This window comes from Cydia strobilella, chromosome Z, assembly GCF_947568885.1.
Source record: "Cydia strobilella chromosome Z, ilCydStro3.1, whole genome shotgun sequence".
Classification (NCBI taxonomy): domain Eukaryota; kingdom Metazoa; phylum Arthropoda; class Insecta; order Lepidoptera; family Tortricidae; genus Cydia; species Cydia strobilella.
Window position 1 is genome coordinate 9,575,703 of NC_086068.1, and position 20,302 is coordinate 9,596,004.

Below are 20,302 nucleotides of genomic sequence, written 5' to 3' on the forward strand. Positions count from 1 at the left end.
TAGTGAGCCATCCTCGCAGGCCATGTGTTCGTCTTTGTCTGTAGGTACAGGTGACAGCGAAGCGGTGCCGGCACGTCGACTGAAGGATGACAGTCGTCCTGTTGCCGTGAGCGTGAAGCAAGCACCGCAGTCCCCTGCTACTGGAAGCCAGCCGACGCAACAAATTTGGCATCATCGTCTATCGCATCTGAACACCCGAAGCATGGAGTTACTGCGAAAAGGTATGGTCAAAGGTATTTCTTATGACAACAATAACTTTCAGTCGTGTGTTTCCTGTATCTTAGGTAAACAGACCAAGTTGCCATTTCCGAAGAAATCTGAGACCAGGGCCAAGGAAATCCTTGGAATAGTTCACAGTGACGTCATGGGACCACTGCCGTGCCCGTCCCTAGGTGAGAAAAGATATTTTCTGTTGTTCATTGACGACCTGTCACGAAAAACATTCGTTTATTTTCTTAGGAGAAAGGATGAGGTTTTCGAGATGTTTAAAGAATTCAAAGCTCTCGTAGAAAACCAAACCAATAAGAAAATAAAATTTCTTCGTAGTGACAATGGTGGTGAATATGTCAATTCTAATTTTCAGAAGTTCCTGAAGAAGCATGGGATTCGACATCAGACCACGGTTCCAAGGTCATCAGCTCAGAACGGAGTCGCGGAACGCGCGATCAGAAGCGTTACGGAGAAAGCCAGATGCATGCTCCAGGAAGCAGGCTTGAAAAAGGAATTCTGGGCAGAAGCGGTCAACACCGCCGTCTACCTGAAGAATCGCTCTCCAACTAAGGCTGTTATGGGCAGTACACCAGAAGAAAAATGGACAGGTAAAAAGAAGAATCTGAGTTACCTACGCATTTTTGGTTGTCAAGCTTATGCCCTACAGCACAAACGGGACAAATTGGATCCCAAAAGTAAGAAATATATTTTTGTCGGATACTGTGACGAGTCAAAGGGTTACAGATTGATAGATCCGGCGAGCCCGAAGAATGTCATAAAAGCAAGAAATGTCACTTTTCTAGAACATGCTTTTTGGAATGACACTTCATCGGATGAGGATGACAGTTCACGTTACACTCAGATTGCTTTATTTCCGAACAATGTAACTGTCGCCGATGATGCTCAAGTGCAACCCGCCTTACCCGATTTACCCCAAGAGCCCGCAGAAATATCTAACGAAAACTGTCAAGATAACAGCGCCATTACGATAGATGATTCTGAGAGCAGTAGTGAGACCCCAGATGACCCTGCGGATGAGACGTATGTCCCAGGAGATTCCACACTGGAAGACTACGAGAACTCTACGGACGAAACTAGTGAGTTTGAGTCAGCTAGTGTAGCACGCACTGTATGCAGTGACATGGGGGACCCTCAGACAGTACGCGAGGCACTGAATGGCCCAGAAGCGAGTAAGTGGACAGCCGCGATGGCGGAAGAGTATAAATCCTTCATCGATAATAAGTGTTGGACTCTGACTGACCGCGATACGAAGCAACGGCCGGTCAAATGCAAGTGGATCTTTAAAAGAAAACTTGGCCTCGACGGAGAAATCTTGAGGTACAAAGCGCGCCTTGTTGCAAAAGGTTATACCCAGAAATACGGTATTGATTACGAAGAAACTTTCTCTCCTGTAGTACGATATTCTACTATACGTACGTTACTAGCTTTAGCAACGGAACATAACATGAATATCGAGCATCTGGATGTAAAAACGGCGTTTTTGAATGGAGATTTAAAGGAAACCGTTTTTATGGAGCAGCCAGAGGGCTACAAGATTAAAGGCCAAGAAGATAAAGTTTACAAGTTGAATAAGGCCATATACGGACTGAAGCAAGCTTCGAAGTCTTGGTATGAGAAAATAAATGGCGTTTTGACGAGCAAAATGAAATTCAAACCTTGTGTTTATGTCAAGTCGAGCGGGAAATCTATGATTATAATTGCGCTCTATGTTGATGACATAATGCTATTTTCTTCAGCTGATTGCCGAGATACGGCAGGAATCAAAGAAGAATTAAAGAAGGCCTTCGAAATCAAAGATTTAGGGCCAGCACATCACATTCTTGGAATGAGGCTTTGCAGACAGAACAATGAAATAACTCTAGACCAGTCAAGCTATATTAAGAAGGTGCTAGAACGATTTCACATGTCAGATTGCAAACCTGCGCGAACACCTATGGAGACAGGTCTGAAGCTAGTGAAATCTACAAAGAAGGATTGTACGCACGACTACAGAGGCCTGATAGGATGTCTGATGTACATAGCGGTATGTACACGACCGGATATTGCGCACGCTGTCAGCTCACTCAGCCAGTTCAACGACGCGTACGACGAGACTCACTGGAAGGCGGCGAAACGCGTTCTTCGCTATCTGAAAGGTACGCTTAATCATTGTTTAACTTTTCAGAAGTCAGGATTGGATATCGTCGCATATGCTGACGCCGATTTTGCGTCGAATGAGGTCGATCGTCGATCTTATACCGGTTACGCCTTTAAGATTGGAAATTCTACCATCTCTTGGGAGAGTAGAAAACAAAAGACAGTCGCTCTTTCAAGCACAGAGGCTGAATATATGTGTCTGTCAGATGCATGTAAAGAGGCTCTTTTTCTACGCAAGTTTCTGTTCGAAATTTACGGGGTACAGTATAGGATTACGTTATTTAATGATAATCAGTCTGCACTGAAGTTGTGCACTAATTCTATGTACCACGCCAGAACAAAACATATAGACGTAAGACATCATTTCATCAGGGAAATCGTTGAGGAAGGTACAGTCGTTATAAAATACCTATCTACTGATGAAATGGTGGCCGACATTTTAACGAAACCGTTGGCAAAAGAAAAACATGATAAGTTTGTATGTCATTTATTTGTATCGCTGAACAAAATGACATGAATGGTTCTAAGCAGTAGGTATACTTGCAGAAGTGTAATTTGTTTTGGATCCGTTTCATACATATTTAGACTATTTACTGTTTTGTGTGACGGATACTCTGATAAATTTATACTTATGCTATGTTTTTGCTGTTGCAATGTTTTATTATTTTTAGACAGCGGATGTGTCTATGCTTAGATTATTTAATGTGTTTAATGTGTGTAATGTGATTTACATGAGTTTATATTGGTTCAAGGGCCAGTGTTGGAACTAATATAATTAGAACAATGAGGTTGGCATGTGCAAAATATATCTACATGGAGTTCGTATATATGTCCCAGTATAAACTCTGGTTATTAAGTCTTCTAGACAGATGTCACTTCTCTTGTAATCGTTTGCCTGTGCGGATGCACAATATATTTTGCTTTCTTTAATATGGTATTTCATTGAGTAGTCCACGGAATATCCAACAATATACACGGTGGCTAAAAAGTACAGTCCGTTAACTCTTAGAACGACATTCGTTTTTCGGGTAAAATCGGACGTAATCGCGTAATAGAAAGTGACAGTTTCTTACTGATTTAGTTGCAATCCAACACCCAAAGAGTGCAGTCGTCTTTTCAGCCTTAAATTATATAGAGTAGTTAATACCACCATAACTAGTAGGTAAACAATATATATTTAATTTCATATTTTTTGGCAACTAAATAGGGACTCGTCTCAAAAAGGGTATTTCTGTAAATGGTCAATCACGGGAAATCATATATAATGTATACAAATATTTTTCAAAAGAAGCAGAAACTTTTAAGAATAGTGATACTTGTAAATATTTTAATAAAATTTAAGACCGGGTGATAGAAGCAACCGGAATTTCAAAACATACATTAAGAAACATATTAAGCGAAGCTGACAAAAAACCTCCATCCATGCCCTTTGAAACGCCAAAGAAAAAGAGACCGAGAAAGGACTGTGTTAAATCTGGATAGTTTTGATTACGATGTAATCAGGAGGATGGTATATGATTTCCATAATAGATTCAAAGAACTCCCGAATTTGAAAAATTTGCGGTTGAAGCTAATAGAAGCTATTAATTTCAAGGGTTCTACAGTCACGCTACGAAAAATGGGATTTCGGTAATGTAAAACAAGGGATAATCGAAAAACTTTGATGGAAAAGCATGATGTGCAACTGAAAAGGACCAAATATTTAGATAAAATTAAAATAAGCAGGAATGAAGGAAGGGATATAGTGTATATGGACGAGTCGTATATACACACGTCGCACGTTGGTAGCAAAGGTTGGTCAGACTCTAGCAACGCAGGAATTAAAAAACCAATTTCCAAAGGACAACGTCTCATAATAGCTCACGCCGGCAATGAAAATGGTTTTATACCTGGTGCGTTGCTTATGTATAAATCTACAGGCACAAAAGGCGATTATCACAAAGAGATGAATAGCGAGAACTATGAAAAATGGCTTAAAAATCAGCTTATTCCAAATTTGCCGACGAATTCAGTGTTAGTTGTTGATAATGCCCCATATCACAACAAATACACCGAAAAACCGCCCAATTCTAATACCCGGAAAGAAGACATGATAGATTGGTTGACAACACATGATATTCCAGTAGACCCCAGCTTAACAAAACCACGAATTTACGATATTATCGTAAATTCGTCGATAACACAAACACGAACATATTTATACAATATTCCATAGAAAAAATACTGGCTGAACATGGTCATTCTGTTCTGCGTTTACCTCCGTACCACCCAGACTTTAATCCTATTGAGAATATATGGGCCCCATTAAAACAATACGTAGCTTAACGTAATGTTGACATGACTTTGACAAGCGTAAAGAATCTACTGCAAGAGAAGGTCAATATGATTGGTCCAGAAGATTGGAAAAAAGTTTGTCAACACGCAATTAAATGTGAAGAAGACTTCCGTATATATGAAAATAAAATAGACGATTATAGTGACCGATTTATAATTAATACAAATGACTCTGATGTTGAATAGGTAGTTTTAAAAATTACAATAATATCACAATTTTCCAATTGTATAATTTTACCAAAAAATATGAACTGAAATATGTAACTGGTATTATCAACTCTATATAATTTCCGCCAGAAGTAGTAAATGACGGTGTGACGTGTGTTCAAATTTGGTTTTCGAATTTCAAATTCTGATTCTATTTTATATTTAGGTTATGACAAAAAGTCAAATCGCAATATAGTCATCACTCGAATATTAAGCATAATGTCATTAAATTAGGGCTTATTTTACATTGAGACAATAGGTATCCTTAACTTTTTGCGGTAAGTTTAAAACTTTTTGTGAGTTAATAAGAAAGCAGAACAGCAGTATCACCTTCGCGTGTTACCGCCGATACCCGCTGTATTTTTCTAAAATCCGAAGGTCGTTTCTCAGAGTTAACGCACTGTAAGTGCATTCCCGTTGCCAGGGAGGTTTGGGATTATACTGAGCAACATTTACTATAGGACCAACCCCGAAAAAAAATTTGGCTATTTCATACATTTTGGCTGGTCCATTTTCTGTGGGAGGGTAATTTTTTTTTTCGCGGTTTCGTGGTTGATCCCATAATAAGTTGCTCAGTATAATCCCAAAACCTCCCTGGAAACGGAAAAAAACTTATTTTTTAGCCACCCTGTATAAAATGAGTTATTGATTGAAATGTTTAAAAGCCGTTTAAATACTTTAATGTCCCATCTGTTACCCCGCTTTCTTTCTAATAACTTAATAAGTACGCGGAAAGAACTTGATCTTTCAAGTCGTCATTTCGATAGATTAGCTGACCATCTTTCATATACATATGAAAGATGGTCAGCTAAATTTGTGTTGGAGACTTGTTGTAGGAGTCGTTTGACTCGTTTCCTTTAAGAATCGACTCTGTTTCTCAGACTAATAATAAAGTCTAAGGACTTTCATAAGAGTCCTGACTATTTTGTAGAGATTTTAGTATTTCTCAGAGAACATATTAAATCACATTTACAATCAGGTCTATCGCGAAATTATTTATTTAAATTCGCGATAGACCCGATTGTAAATGTGATTTAATATGTGTTCAAAACGCGAAATTTTCTCAGAGAACTTTATATTGTTTTCTGCAGTCCGCTCCAGTAGACCGCGGGCCAGGAACAGATTTCATGACCAATCGCCTCCCGGGCGAAAACTCGTATAGTGGTTAACGGCTATGTATGATGAACCCTCGTGAACGTAAGCTGCCGCTCCGTTGGTGGGTTGAGGAATGGCATCAAATAGTCTATAAAAAAATTTTTGTCATCGCCTCCCGCTTGATACTTTGTCAGATGATAGTTCAGATGCTATTGTAAATAAACAAAATCGTCAGCCGATTGTATCGCTGTGGAAAGACCGTCAGCTGGTCACATGAACATGTAAAAAAGAAAATTCTTTTCAGTCATCGGCGTCATCGCCTCCCGTTTGATACTTTGTTAGATGATAGTTTAGATGCTATTGTTAATAAAACAAATCGTCAGCCGGTTGTATCGCGGTGGAAAGACCGTGTTACGCGCTTCGGTGGCTGCCATTCCTCAACCCACCAACGGAGCGGCAGCTGACGTTCACGAGGGTTCATCATACATAGCCGTTAACCGCTATACGAGTTTTCGCCCGGGAGGCGATGACTGACGAAATTTGCGCCTGGCTCGCGGTCCACACTCTCGCGAGTCGTGTTGTGTTTCTCGACTCGAGTTTTTACCAACAATAAACTCAATTAAGCGAATTTGACATCCACATAATGTCATAGATTGGTCACGTCCTTCATTGCAGCCACACCTGGTTTACCAAATCAGTTAAATCTGAAAAAATCCAGGGTTAGGGGGGGCACGCTGGCTTGGAAATGCTTAGGGCACCAAAATGTCTTAATCCGGAATTGAGAATTATAAATCGTTATCGTTACTAATATTATAAATGTGAAAGTAACTCTGTCTGCCTCTTACGCTTAAAGTGCTGAATGACATTTAGTACTTAGATATAGCTTGAGACCCATGTAAGTACATTAAGGATAGTTTTTGTCACTGAACTCATGCGTGAAGGGGGTGTAAAGCTGGAATTGACAACGGAGGTTGGATATGGAAGTACAATAAGAAGGAAGGTAATTCTGCACAGACGAAGTCGCGGGTAGAAGCTAGTGTAATGTATATTTAAAGGCTACAGCTGAATACAGTTTAACCCCTATAATTATAAAACTGTACAAGCCTCCATTAGCTAATTAATCTTTTATCCCTTTCTTCCAAATACCTACATCAGATCAGTCACAATAACAGATAAAGACAAGCGATCGACAAATTTTATTGAGGCTTGCAGCGGGTTTATGAATAACGCCATTCATTACTAACGGCTCTCATGTTGACTGAAACCTTAGTATTTGTGGTTATAGTTTTGTTATACTTTATCTTTAAATTAAGAACATAGTTTGATTTTCCGCGAGCTAGCCAGCTAGAGAAGTGACACGAAGGAGCCAAGTTTTGTACCTAAGTGGTTCTTGCATTATTATTTTTGTTATTATGACAACCTTAAAGCTCTTCCATAAAACTAGCTCTATGATGTACATGAGACATAAAAGTAAGTAACAGTAAAATGTCGAGAAATTTCTGCTCAACTGAACATTGAGAAGTTGGGCACGCATATGAGGGGAAAACAAAGACAAGAATTAGTGACATCACAACAAATGAGATCTTTCTTGAAATCCGATTTTAACATTGGTTGTCAAAGCAAAAACGATGAAGATATGCGAACTATACATAAAATGGACTAAAATTTTATCATACACTCATACCGACAAAGAACAATGCAGAATCAAGAAACTTTTACCACTTTGGCCAATGCTGCCGATTCCGATTGAACCCTTTTTTCTGTTTCCGGAATATGTTTCTTTTTTAATATATTTACCCCTTGGAGTTGGAACTGTTGAAAGTGACATCGCCATTGTGCCATCGACAATATTAATAATATTTCAAGCTAAAATCATTAGGCCGGTGGAGACCCGCCGAGGCATAATCTTCAAGTTCTTCAACAATTAGCCCTTTGAACAGTAATGGCATTGAAAGTTTTATTCTTCAACTTAGGCATGTTATGCAATGCACTGGTGAATAGGACGTGTGTGTGACGTGAACGTGGCACACACATCCCGATCTAAGTATGCGTGTATCTGTAGCTTTCATAAAAATTGCAACATGAAAAAAACAAATGTAAACGAAATGAACCAAAGAAACTACAGAGGTAAAGATAAAAGACAGCAATATGTATACATTTTGCGACCAAAACCAGAACTTTACACTAAAACTAAAATGTAAATTAGTCACATTTTAGTTTTATTAGTTTTAATAGAAGATGAGAACAGGATAAACGATTAAAAACACGACAGAAGAAAACAACATCACAAAACGGACCACCCCAAAAATAGACATAAATAAAAATTTATTATTCATAGTATTACTTCGTGAACAATCCTTAGAGCCAGCCAGGGGGGGGCACGCTGGCTTGGAAATACTTAGGGCACCAAAATGTCTTAATCCGGAATTGATAATTATAAATCGTTATCGTTACTAATATTATAAATGTGAAATTAACTCTGTCTGCCTCTTACGCTTAAAGTGCTGAATGACATTTAGTACTTAGATATAGGTCGCTTGAGTCCCATGTAAGCAGGCGCGGATCCACCGTTGTGGGCAAGATGGGCATGCCCACAACCTTTTTTACACTTTCACGGTATATTGAGATCGATAGGCCTTCATAAAATAAAAAATAAAAACAATGAATCGTGCGTGATTCGGAACGCAGCAAAGAGCCATAGACAAAAATGGTGATACTTTTTGTCACATTTTTACAACATATTATCTGTTTCTTTTTGGCGCATGAATATGTATTAGAAAAAAAGAGATGACTACCTGGTTGGAAGCGCGCACTCGCGCAGACCATAGACAATAGACAGATCTACTAATTTAAAAGCAAGAGTGTATTGAGTTGTATGCATGCACATGTAGATTCCCGCCAAAATGCCAAAAGTTCCGAGGCAAGCCGCCATTCTTGAAAAGTTTTTTGTTAATGTCAGTCAGGGTAAAATAGCTGTGATAGTGTGATTGTTGTTTCGACACAATGGTAAGTTATTTTAATGAAATTATTGCTATTTTACCGCTCTAATGCAATGCCCTACTCTATATATCATTTGTAACTTTATTTTAACTTTGTTTTTTGGTCATTTCGGCCAGGGTTTACCTAAACAATCAGAGCAATTTATCGCTCTGATTGTTTCTCGACGTGTAAGTAAGCTACTCTATGTATATTACTTTTATAATAAAACAAAGTTACAAATTATCCAATAAAATATTCATTACCTACATTGTTTATCGATTTATTATTTGTACCTATGATATTTCGTGTTGTGTGTGATTTGTTTTCTTGAGGGGGTTTTTTGGCGTCTTCTAGTCAACGACTAAGTAAATATCTTGAAAATTAAATCCTACAACTACTCACGCAGCTGTGCAATAGGTATATATTTATGGGGCATATCATGCTATCTCGACTGAACATTTAGATTTAAAAAATTTAATTGTATAGATTCTTTATGTACCTAGTCAAATATAAAATAATTTACCTACATATTTAGTGGTCGATTGAGTAGTAATGGAATACCTCATACTATAGGGAAATAAGTCAGCTAAGCGTAACTACGTTTACTAAGTATTAGGTTCAAGGGAGTTTAAAAATGATTCATAATACGTATGTATTATTAGTAATTTTCAAACTTTACCATACTATACATATATTAAGTAAGGAAACTGGTATATGGAGTACTCTATGCTTACTTATTTATCTAAGATTTGTACCCTAACATCAAAATGTTTTTACAAATATTAGCAACTCTCCCGGTTAGCGTTGCTACCGCAGAGAGATCTTTTTCTACTCTTCGCAGAGTAAAATCTTGGTTGCGGGCCTCAATGGCAGAGGAAAGGTTATCCGGGCTAGCTCTCCTGAATATACATAAAGATACGAACCTAGATATAGATCAAATAATCAACGTTTTCGCAAAAAAGAAACGTAAGCTTGAATTTGTAATTTAAGTATATACTTAAATAGCAAAATCAAACTTACGTTTGGGTGCTCCCACAGTTATACCTCGTTACCTCGCGCGTCCAATGATGATGCCTATGACAGTTCATTTTTGTATGGAACAGCTGTCACGTAACATGTTCGTACACTTTTTTGGAAGTATAGCACATTCGTTTATTTAGAAATGTACTAATTAACTAATAAAAATACGGTATAAACATAAAATATTTCTTATCTTAAGTTCTTAAGCCTATTCAAATTTGACTTTGGAAAGTAGGTAAAGGTGTAAAACTGAGTCAAAAGTAGTACCTTAGTAATAAATGTAATAAATTGATATATATATATATTTTTTTTTTTTTGACCATTCATCAAATTTACTTTGAATTAAACATGTTCTTAAAATAAATATAGATATATATTGATTATAGTCTAGCATGACTTAATTGCTTTTAATGCAACTTATAGATTATGAAAAGCTCTGACAACTAAGTAGTCCACAAATTAGCTGTCTATCATTTATGATTTTTTACTTAGCCTCCTTGAGCTTACCGTGGGACTTAGTCAATCTGTGTAAGAATGTCCTATAATATTTATTCATTTATTTACTTACGCAAAAGGCTAAAATGTAAAATTCTTACTTTTTCATAACCTCGATACGAATGACTCCCTGTATACATAAGTATATAACAGATTGGCTCAAATATTTTTTTGCAAAAAATTATTGTAAACAAAGAGAGTGGTGCAAAACTGAATCATTGCAAATAAATATGTATGAAGCAGACCACTGATTAATTTTTGCACGTAGTATTTATTTCTGCAATAATTACTAGATTTAAGATTTGAGAGAATTGCTGTTTATTATAAGACGCGTTACAATAACAAAACAAATTAATAATAAAATTTTATAGGAATGTAAATAGGTATAGTGTTGTAGCACTATACCTATTTACATAAAAAAATCCTATATTTTTTTTTAAAGTTCCTACTTAAACCAACTTGTCTGAATTATATTGGTTAAAAAGGAGTAGTTATATTACTAATCATCAGTCATGATCATTATCTTTAATTTCTATTTAAGTAAAAAAAATTAAACTAATTATCTATTTTTAGTTCATGTACGTATAATAACTTGATGGATGTCAAAGGATATTTATGAAGATCTTAGAAGTTTTGTTATGAAAAAAAATAGACTACCCGACTACCCGCCAATCATACCTCTATGATTGGTGCAAAACATGGTAATAACTTTTTAAAGATAAAATTCAACATCCTATTTTCAAATTACTCAAAATGGGAAATAATTTACAGCAAACATAATTGCTTACCAAATTCGTATACCTACATTTAAGATTCATTTCAAAGTAGAGTAGAATGCGGTTCGGTTTAGCATCTAACTGTAAATAAAGTTATTTAATGTAAAATGTATACTAGCGTTTAATTTAATTTGATATCATTTGAAGTAGCCGAAATTTCATCAAATCGGTTCAGTAGTTGTAAATTAAGTCTCGCCTGGTGCATGTCACTTGCTGGTCACACTACAATTTCCGAGACACCGTTAAGACACCGCCCAGTTTAGTGTCCCTATTGGCTTACTAGCTGTGGCTAGTATAGGAAACAAAAAAAAAGATTGATTGAAATTGATTTGGAATTTAATCAAAATTTACTATTTAATTGGACGAAATCAGCTCTGAATTAATTCAAAGCCAAAGTCCTGATGCGCAGGAAAAAGGAAATAGGTAATCAAATTCAAAAGTCATTCATGACTCATAATTGCTTTATGAGCGAACTTAGAGTCGCACTTGGCCGATTTTCGGTTTTCGGGTGGCTGTGACCACAACCTTTTTTGAGAGCTGGATCCGCGCCTGCATGTAAGTACATTAAGGATAGTTTTTGTCACTGAACTCATGCGTGAAGGGGGTGTAAATCTGGAATTGACGACGGAAGTTGGATATGGAAGTACAATAAGAAGGAAATAGGTAATTCTGCACAGACGAAGTCGCGGGTAGAAGCTAGTGTAATGTATATTTAAAGGCTACAGCTGAATACAGTTTAACCCCTATAATTATAAAACTGTACAAGCCTCCATTAGCTAATTAATCTTTTATCCCTTTCTTCCAAATACCTACATCAGATCAGTCACAATAACAGATAAAGACAAGCGATCGACAAATTTTATTGAGGCTTGCAGCGGGTTTATGAATAACGCCATTCATTACTAACGGCTCTCATGTTGACTGAAACCTTAGTATTTGTGGTTATAGTTTTGTTATACTTTATCTTTAAATTAAGAACATAGTTTGATTTTCCGCGAGCTAGCCAGCTAGAGAAGTGACACGAAGGAGCCAAGTTTTGTACCTAAGTGGTTCTTGCATTATTATTTTTGTTATTATGACAACCTTAAAGCTCTTCCATAAAACTAGCTCTATGATGTACATGAGACGTAAAAGTAAGTAACAGTAAAATGTCGAGAAATTTCTGCTCAACTGAACATTGAGAAGTTGGGCACGCATATGAGGGGAAAACAAAGACAAGAATTAGTGACATCACAACAAATGAGATCTTTCTTGAAATCCGATTTTAACATTGGTTGTCAAAGCAAAAACGATGAAGATATGCGAACTATACATAAAATGGACTTTAATATTTTATCATACACTCATACCGACAAAGAACAATGCAGAATCAAGAAACTTTTACCACTTTGACTAATGCTACCGATTCCGGTTGAACCCTTTTTTTCTGTTTCCGGAATATGTTTCTTTTTAATATATTTACCCCTAGGAGTTGGAACTGTTGGAAGTGACATAGCCATTGTGCAATGGACAATATTAATAATATTTCAAGCTAAAATCATTAGGCCGGTGGAGACCCGCCGAGGCATAATCTTCAAGTTCTTCAACAATTAGCCCTTTGAACAGTAATGGCATTGAAAGTTTTATTCTTCAACTTAGGCATGTTATGCAATGCACTGGTGAATAGGACGTGTGTGTGACGTGAACGTGGCACACACATCCCGATCTAAGTATGCGTGTATCTGTAGCTTTTATAAAAATTGCAACATGAAAAAAAAACAAATGTAAACGAAATGAACCAAAGAAACTACAGAGGTAAAGATAAAAGAGAGCAATATGTATACATTTTGCGACCAAAACCAGAACTTTACACTAAAACTAAAATGTAAATTAGTCACATTTTGGTTTTATTAGTTTTAATAGAAGATGAGAACAGGATAAACGATTAAAAACACGACAGAAGAAAACAACATCACAAAACGGACCACCCCAAAAATAGACATAAATAAAAATTTATTATTCATAGTATTACTTCGTGAACAATTCTTAGAGCCAGTTTGATGACAGAGCCGTGAGGTGTCCAAATGCTGACATCTCTTTATATAATGGAGCTGCGTTGTCTCAAATGTCACAATGAATACGAATGTAGGTCTAGTTTACGAATAGGAACGTATTAATAGTCACTGGCTGTGAATAGTAAAGTACCTAGGTGGGTACTTACCGGCATTATTTAATTTCCTGTGTGTTTAACCTGACACAAAACTTAGTGGCACGAATAACTTTCCAACGACAATAATTTATCAATAAATTGTTTACCAACTGCTGATATGATCATATGATTTTGCAAGCTACAGTGTTTAGCCCGTTATTAGGTCGATTATAAAAGATAAGTTTTCTAGTTTTATTTAAAAAGTTGAGAACATCACAGCCTCGACCACTCACAGGTACCTACTACTTGTTAGAAATCATTTCACTCGGTAAAATGCCGCGTAGTATGAAGCGTAGCGGTTTATTTTTATATTATACTCAATAGATTCTATTCTCTCTCCGACTTCGTCTGCGTAGAATTAGTTTACTTCTATAGTAAATTCCATCTCCCTTACTTAAGGGCTGATATCCTTAGTAAAAACTATCTTATGTTCATATTTTTTTTTGTAATTACAAGTTATAACACACATGTCATACAAAATAAAACATTACAAAGATCTTAACCTAAACTAAAACCTAACAAACACAAAAACTATTCACAAAATGCGCCCCGCGCCCCTCCAGATGCAAAGGAGCCCATCACGCTCGCCGCGTTGAACAGCGATGGACAACCTTTGCAAAAGGAACGACCCGGAGCGAGGGTCATGACCACTCTCCCGCAACCGTCTGCCCACTTCCCCAATAAAAGTCTTGGCCTCAGCACACCAACAGCCAGTGGTTTCCGCGGCAAGAGGGACAAATAGGTAGTGCGTCAACACCGCATACTTTTCCCGCTTCCGAGCCGCCGCTAGCTCAGCCGCTGCCCCCGCCGAACGCACGGTGCGGCCAATATGCGAAGCAGCAAAAGTGTTGACGCACGTGGCGTCCCACAACAGACATTTGCCTCTCTCCCACGGGACCAAGGTCAACCCGTCGGGCCTCTTTCCATCTGTTCTGCTAAGACCCGGTGGCTCCAGCACACACGGAACATTCGCCGAGACCAACGCCCTTCGTACGATATCATTCAAGGCGTGGAGGCGTGGGTACCTCCCAGCACACCGACAACAACTCAACGCGTGATGGCCGTCTCTCTCCACCATAGAGCCGCAGATGCATACATGAGGTTCACACACATCACAGCCCAGGCGAAGAGCCACGGCCACCCGCATCGAGTCGTTATCAAGAAGGGTACCTAAGTGCGGAGAAGGAAGCGCCTGAAGCCACGCTCCGGACTCTGGCCTCGACACAGCGACGAGCCTCGCCCTGTCCACACCCGCTGCATTCCCCAACAAGCCGTCGAACACCCGCTTCACCCCTATATCGTCCCATGAGCGCTGACGGTCCAGTAACTCCGGCGTGGGCGCACTCGGGTTGAGATCCGACCATGCCGCCAAAGCATCCGCAGCATAAGGTATGGCTACCTCATCATCACTTATGTTCATCATAAACGTAACATTAAAAAATAACTTACCCTCTAGCATCCTGCCTCCAATAGGGCGCATACAACCCGCTAAAGGCAGGCACAAATACAACACTACCGTTTTCAGTTGCGTTCTCCGCAAGTTCTTGCGAGTCCTTGGCACTTTCCAACAATCCTATATTATCTTTCAACCATCCCAACGCAGCGCCGGCTATAGCAACCTAAAAACCAATTATCATTAAATAAGTTTTTGGCAAAAATTTCATTTTTGGTACAAGCTTTTATCGCTGCCTTTAATTTTCTTTCCACAGGCAACTAATACTCATCGAGACAATTCTAACAACCCAAAACACAATTAATTACATAGTTCGCGTTGTTTTATCACAGAGTTCCCAACGATTGAGTTGTTATTGACTTAATTTTCACAGATGATGTATTTCTGTTGCAGACTATAACAACAAATACTAAAAACAGAATAAAATAAATATTTAAGTTGGGCTCCCTTACAACAAACGTGATTTTTTTGCCGTTTTCTGCGTAATGGTACGGACCCGTTCGTGCGCGAGTCCGACCCGCACTTGGCCGGTTTTTTATTTCGTCGTCGTGTCCGAGTTACGTGGATGACCCCACAACATACTAACAGGGCAAGTTATATAAAAGCTTGTAAAAAACAGTATAATTAAAAAAGTATTAATTAAAGTATTTATTTCAAATTTATTAATAAATCTAAAATGGAAACTAACCGAACCTTCTAGTGCATAAACGGGCGGGTTTTTGCTACCCAACTGAAAAGCAACAGTAGTCAGCAAACCTCTACTGGAATTGACTCGAATATCTCCAGTGTTGTAAAGCACAAAACAGCCTGTGCCATATGTAGCTTTAGCCTGACCCCTCTGTAGGCACATTTGACCTACTAAGGCGGCTTGCTGATCGCCTAGGCAGCCCGATATTGGAATATCCTTGAGTGACCCGTCAGATATGTAACCATATACCTGAAATATTCCCAATAATATCTTTAACAACGAAATGCGCATAAACATATGACACGTTCGTGACTCTACAAACAAGATTGTGTCAGTTATTTTTGCGCGTATCGTTGTGCAGGATGGCTATGATGTTTTTACAGATGACTGAACAGGGTCTCTATTATTTCCCATGAAGTTGTAAGTCATAATGTATTGTTTGGCCACATTTTCGTTAGACATAATTTGGTTTTTCTCAGAAACGCGTAACTTTTCAGGATTGCCATAAAACAAGCCTAACCTAACCTATCTATAGGATAACCTTACGAAAATCCTGAAAAGTTAACGGTTTCAGAATTATGACTAATGATAATCTGACAATCATTACATTATGACTTTCAATAATAATGTCAAAACAAAGGGACCCCGACTGAACAATCGAAATTCAAATAAACCGATTTGTGACTCACCAATCTCACCATAGAATGTGTTCGCAGTAAGTGGTGTCATATAGTTTGTCAAAGGACTGTCTCATTTCAGACATAGACAGAGAGAATCATACTATTTTTGTCTTACACTAGTACTAGCACCCAAAAGAAAAGGAAGTGTATAGTTTTTTTTTGGTCTTATTTACTGACAATTTGGTTTGACCAACTATAATAAATTTAATTTTTAAATCAATATAATGCCAAGAACGTAAAGTAAGGACGCTAAGCACGAATATTTTCGTAGGTACATTGACCCGCCTGTGTCTATCTCTATCGCTCGCGCATAATTATATTGGGACATCAATATAATTCTCACACAGTGGTACTGACCGCCAGCAGAATCGGCGGGTTAGCAAAATAATTATGTGCGTGCAATAGGGAATATTACGCTGTTGTATGTGTCCCGATCCCGATTACACTACCTTACGAAGGTCGAGGAGATCGTAAAGTATGTACGAGTCGTCCGGATTCATCCTGAGGGTCATGACTCATGAAGTTGGAATCTCGACACAGTGTGAATTTTAATTATTTCGTAGCAACCTTTCCGACTGAACATCTAGCGACCTTCACCAAGGAGTTCTGTCCGAAGAGTGTCAAGTACCGGCGGTTCCGCGGCCGGCTTCCTGACACTGCGGGGTTGCGAACTGCATCGCAGCCATAATTGTGTTTTTAGTTTTGGTTTTTAGTTTTAAGATATATTTTATTGCCAATTGTTGCTTAAAAATAAAGAATTTCATTTCCTTTCATTACGCAAAACTCTGCGTAGAGGGCGTCACTAGCACAATCACAGTGCCTACAGCGAAACACGAATATCTAAAGTTCGGTTCCTGCCTCAATCCTTTTTTTTAATACCACGTCGGTGGCAAACAAGCATACGGCCCGCCTGATGGTAAGCAGTCACCATAGCCTATGGACGCCTGCAACACCAGAGATATTACATGCGCGTTGCCGACCCTTTAAAACATGTACACTCCTTTTTTGAAGAACCCCATACTGTAACCCCTCGGGAAAACCTCGGCAGGGAGCTCATTCCAGAGCCGAAGCGTCCGCGGGAGGAAATTCCTCTTAAACCGCACAGTACGCGACCATTTAGGTTCTAGGGTGTGAGGATGAATGGCGAGCGGTGCGGTGATAGAAAGCGGCCGTTGGCATCATGTCAAACAATTCTTCAGAGCAATATACTCTTGCATATTCGATCGATAGAGAGGCAGATAACGAAATTTCGTTTTCGCGTTTCGCGGTAGGCCTCCTGTAAACAAACCACCTTGATGCATCAATGTCATAATGAAAACTTGTAAAAAACTGTAAGGCATAGTATGTATATGTTACTCTATGGTTTAGCATGTGTACGAGTGCTGCACTCTGGCGGCAGAACATCGCAGTAATAATCCCTATAGAGATAGGAACAGGCCAGTCAATGTACCTACCTACGAAATTATTTGTGCTTAGTGTCCTTACTTTAGTAAATGTGAAAAAGTCTCACAGTGGGTCAGGAATGAAGTTGTTCGATAGTACGATTTAAGCTAGATGTATTGTTGTGAATTAGGCCTATTTTACCTCTGAACTGGATTTAATTTCTGGCAGGACAGGACTTGTGATTTCGAAAAACTTCAACAGTAACGGATCCCATTTCAAGTTTTCGATGTTCATGAGCATTGTTCTCGAGGCATTTGACACGTCAGTTACATGCTTTCCTCCATTGGGTCCGCCTAAAACGTTATAATGGTATAAAACCAGTTCAATGAACCACATTATAAGATCTGGCTTTACTATTCATTAGGTATTAACTAAATATCAATAAACAATTTGAAACTATTCCAATCTAATTATATTGTTTCTTAAATAATTATTTTGCAAGAATAGCATCCACTGAATCAATGACAGTGTGAAAATATACTGTCATTCGCAAAAATACCATTAATTAATTAATTATAATTAATTGTTTAATGGTTGGTCTGGTTTATCACTATGGATAAAGCATAAACAATATAAACATGGGTATAATTTATGTATCATAAGCCAGTAAGTAAACAAGAGAATATCAATCTTAATACATTCGCTGTGGCATTTAATATAGGTAAGCCTAATCATGTCATATTAATGATAACCTATCAGCTTAGATAACACTGTTGTTGCAGATTAATCGCAATTGCACTCAAGCAAAGTGCACAGATATTAATATTCTTATTCAAGTACCAATAATGTTACACTTTTAGACATTCAAAAAATTCCTCATCATCCTATTGTGGCCACTCCAACAGGCCACAATTAGCCTCATGCATGAAGTTTATATTTGAACGAAATATGTTTTATTCGGATGTTTGTTACCGTTATATCATGTTACAAATGCATTTCCGTTTTTAAATTACCATTTAATTACTTAAAATTATAAATAAAAAGTACAAAAATTTGCCCGCGAAAAGCTAGTGAGCGAAACGCTCGAAACGCCACGTGACGTCACGCGTTCGACAGATTAGTGTCATTAGTAGCAAACGTCAGTTGGGCCGCCCAACGTGTGACGTCATCACGCTCTGTCGAATTCGCGCCAAAAATTATGAGCGTTTCAACCGCCAAAAATTTTCAACATCTTAAATATTTTTTAATAAAATAATGTTAAGGTTTACAAAAGTATTTTTATCATTTCCGGTGTTCCAACGATATAAATTATGATTCCAAAAATAAAAATAAATCCATTCATGGAGCTAATTAATCAACATAATCACAATTTTAAATTATACTTGTTTATAATTAAAATTATAATAGTATTACAATTACTAAAGAGAGAAACATACCAGTTAAATTCCAAATAATCCAAGTGTCCACAGTACCAAAGCAGCATGTGCCATTCTTCATAGCCTGCTTAACTGAGTCCACATTATCAATGAGCCACCTTAGCTTCACAGCACTGAAGTATGGGGACAGTGGTAAACCACACAGCGGCTAAAAAAATGGTCAAGGATTAGTTAGAAATATGATAATATAATATATATATAAATAATCTATATATATAAATTATGACACATTGCAGCAAAGATTATCTGTTAAGAAGGTGTTTCAGGCAGACCCTGGATAATATAATATATAATTATTGTCGGAGACTGAGAGGGTAATTAGATATTGAAATTTAGAACAAATAAATGCTATAATAGTGTGAGCTGGACTGATTTTTAGTTATATATTGAAGAAAGTATATGAAATTCCAAGATAGGTTAAATATGCTTAATAAAGGCAAAGAGAATATATAGGATAGTTGGGTACTGTCATAGTTAATTTTGTATTTACAGTAAATTTACTGCCTTCTATCGACACACGATTAAAACTGAAAATAAAAATCGCTCGCTCGTTTACATTCCCGTTAGGTTAGGTGGCTATCTAAATATTAAGGAAAGAATGGTAAGTTAAATAATAAGCATTTAGTTTGCCTGAGTTGTTGATAAACAACACCGCACCTGTACTTGATAACAACATATGTTTTATAATTGTTTTTGTCTTATGTGTGTTATTATGTATATTTTGGTTAACATCAATAGGCCATGAGTTTAGTGTATTGGGTAACATAAATTGCCAGGTTCTTTTTCCTTAGGTATTCCGGTACATACTTCGGTATATTGATATTTCTTAATTATTGTGCCCTAGATCTATTTTTAAGGTTAGGTAAGTTAGCGATTTCATCACATACTAGCATCATATTTTTAGACATTAATTATTTTAGAGTACTCAAACAGCTTTGTTTCGTCGTTTATATACATTTTCTTTATCAAGTTAGGTACAATTGCTTTTATCAGGCTTAGTAGTTGTAGTTTATATGTATATATATTATCCAGGTAACTACTTAAGCTGTAACTAATTATAGATTCGGCTAGTGACATGTGTAGCATTATACGGGTACAAAAGGGTGTTTTATATTTTAAAAGGGATAATTTGGACAAGATCCATATCAGTTTATTACATACATAATTAATGTGTGGGCCCCAGTTAAATGTACTATCTATT

General features: G+C 37.5%; 1 protein-coding gene across 1 annotated transcript in view; it reads right to left on the reverse strand.

Annotated features, from left to right (window-relative positions):
• LOC134753894 (glycerol kinase) overlaps positions 1–20,302 on the reverse strand; it is a 45,431-nt gene that overhangs the window by 22,475 nt on the left and 2,654 nt on the right. Inside the window, exons 3-6 of the mRNA XM_063689857.1 lie at positions 19,102–19,249; positions 17,867–18,018; positions 15,603–15,851; positions 14,911–15,080 (exon numbers count right to left, since the gene is read on the reverse strand). Coding sequence (XP_063545927.1) covers positions 14,911–15,080; positions 15,603–15,851; positions 17,867–18,018; positions 19,102–19,249 — 719 coding nt within the window. The remainder of the gene's footprint in view (positions 1–14,910; positions 15,081–15,602; positions 15,852–17,866; positions 18,019–19,101; positions 19,250–20,302) is intronic.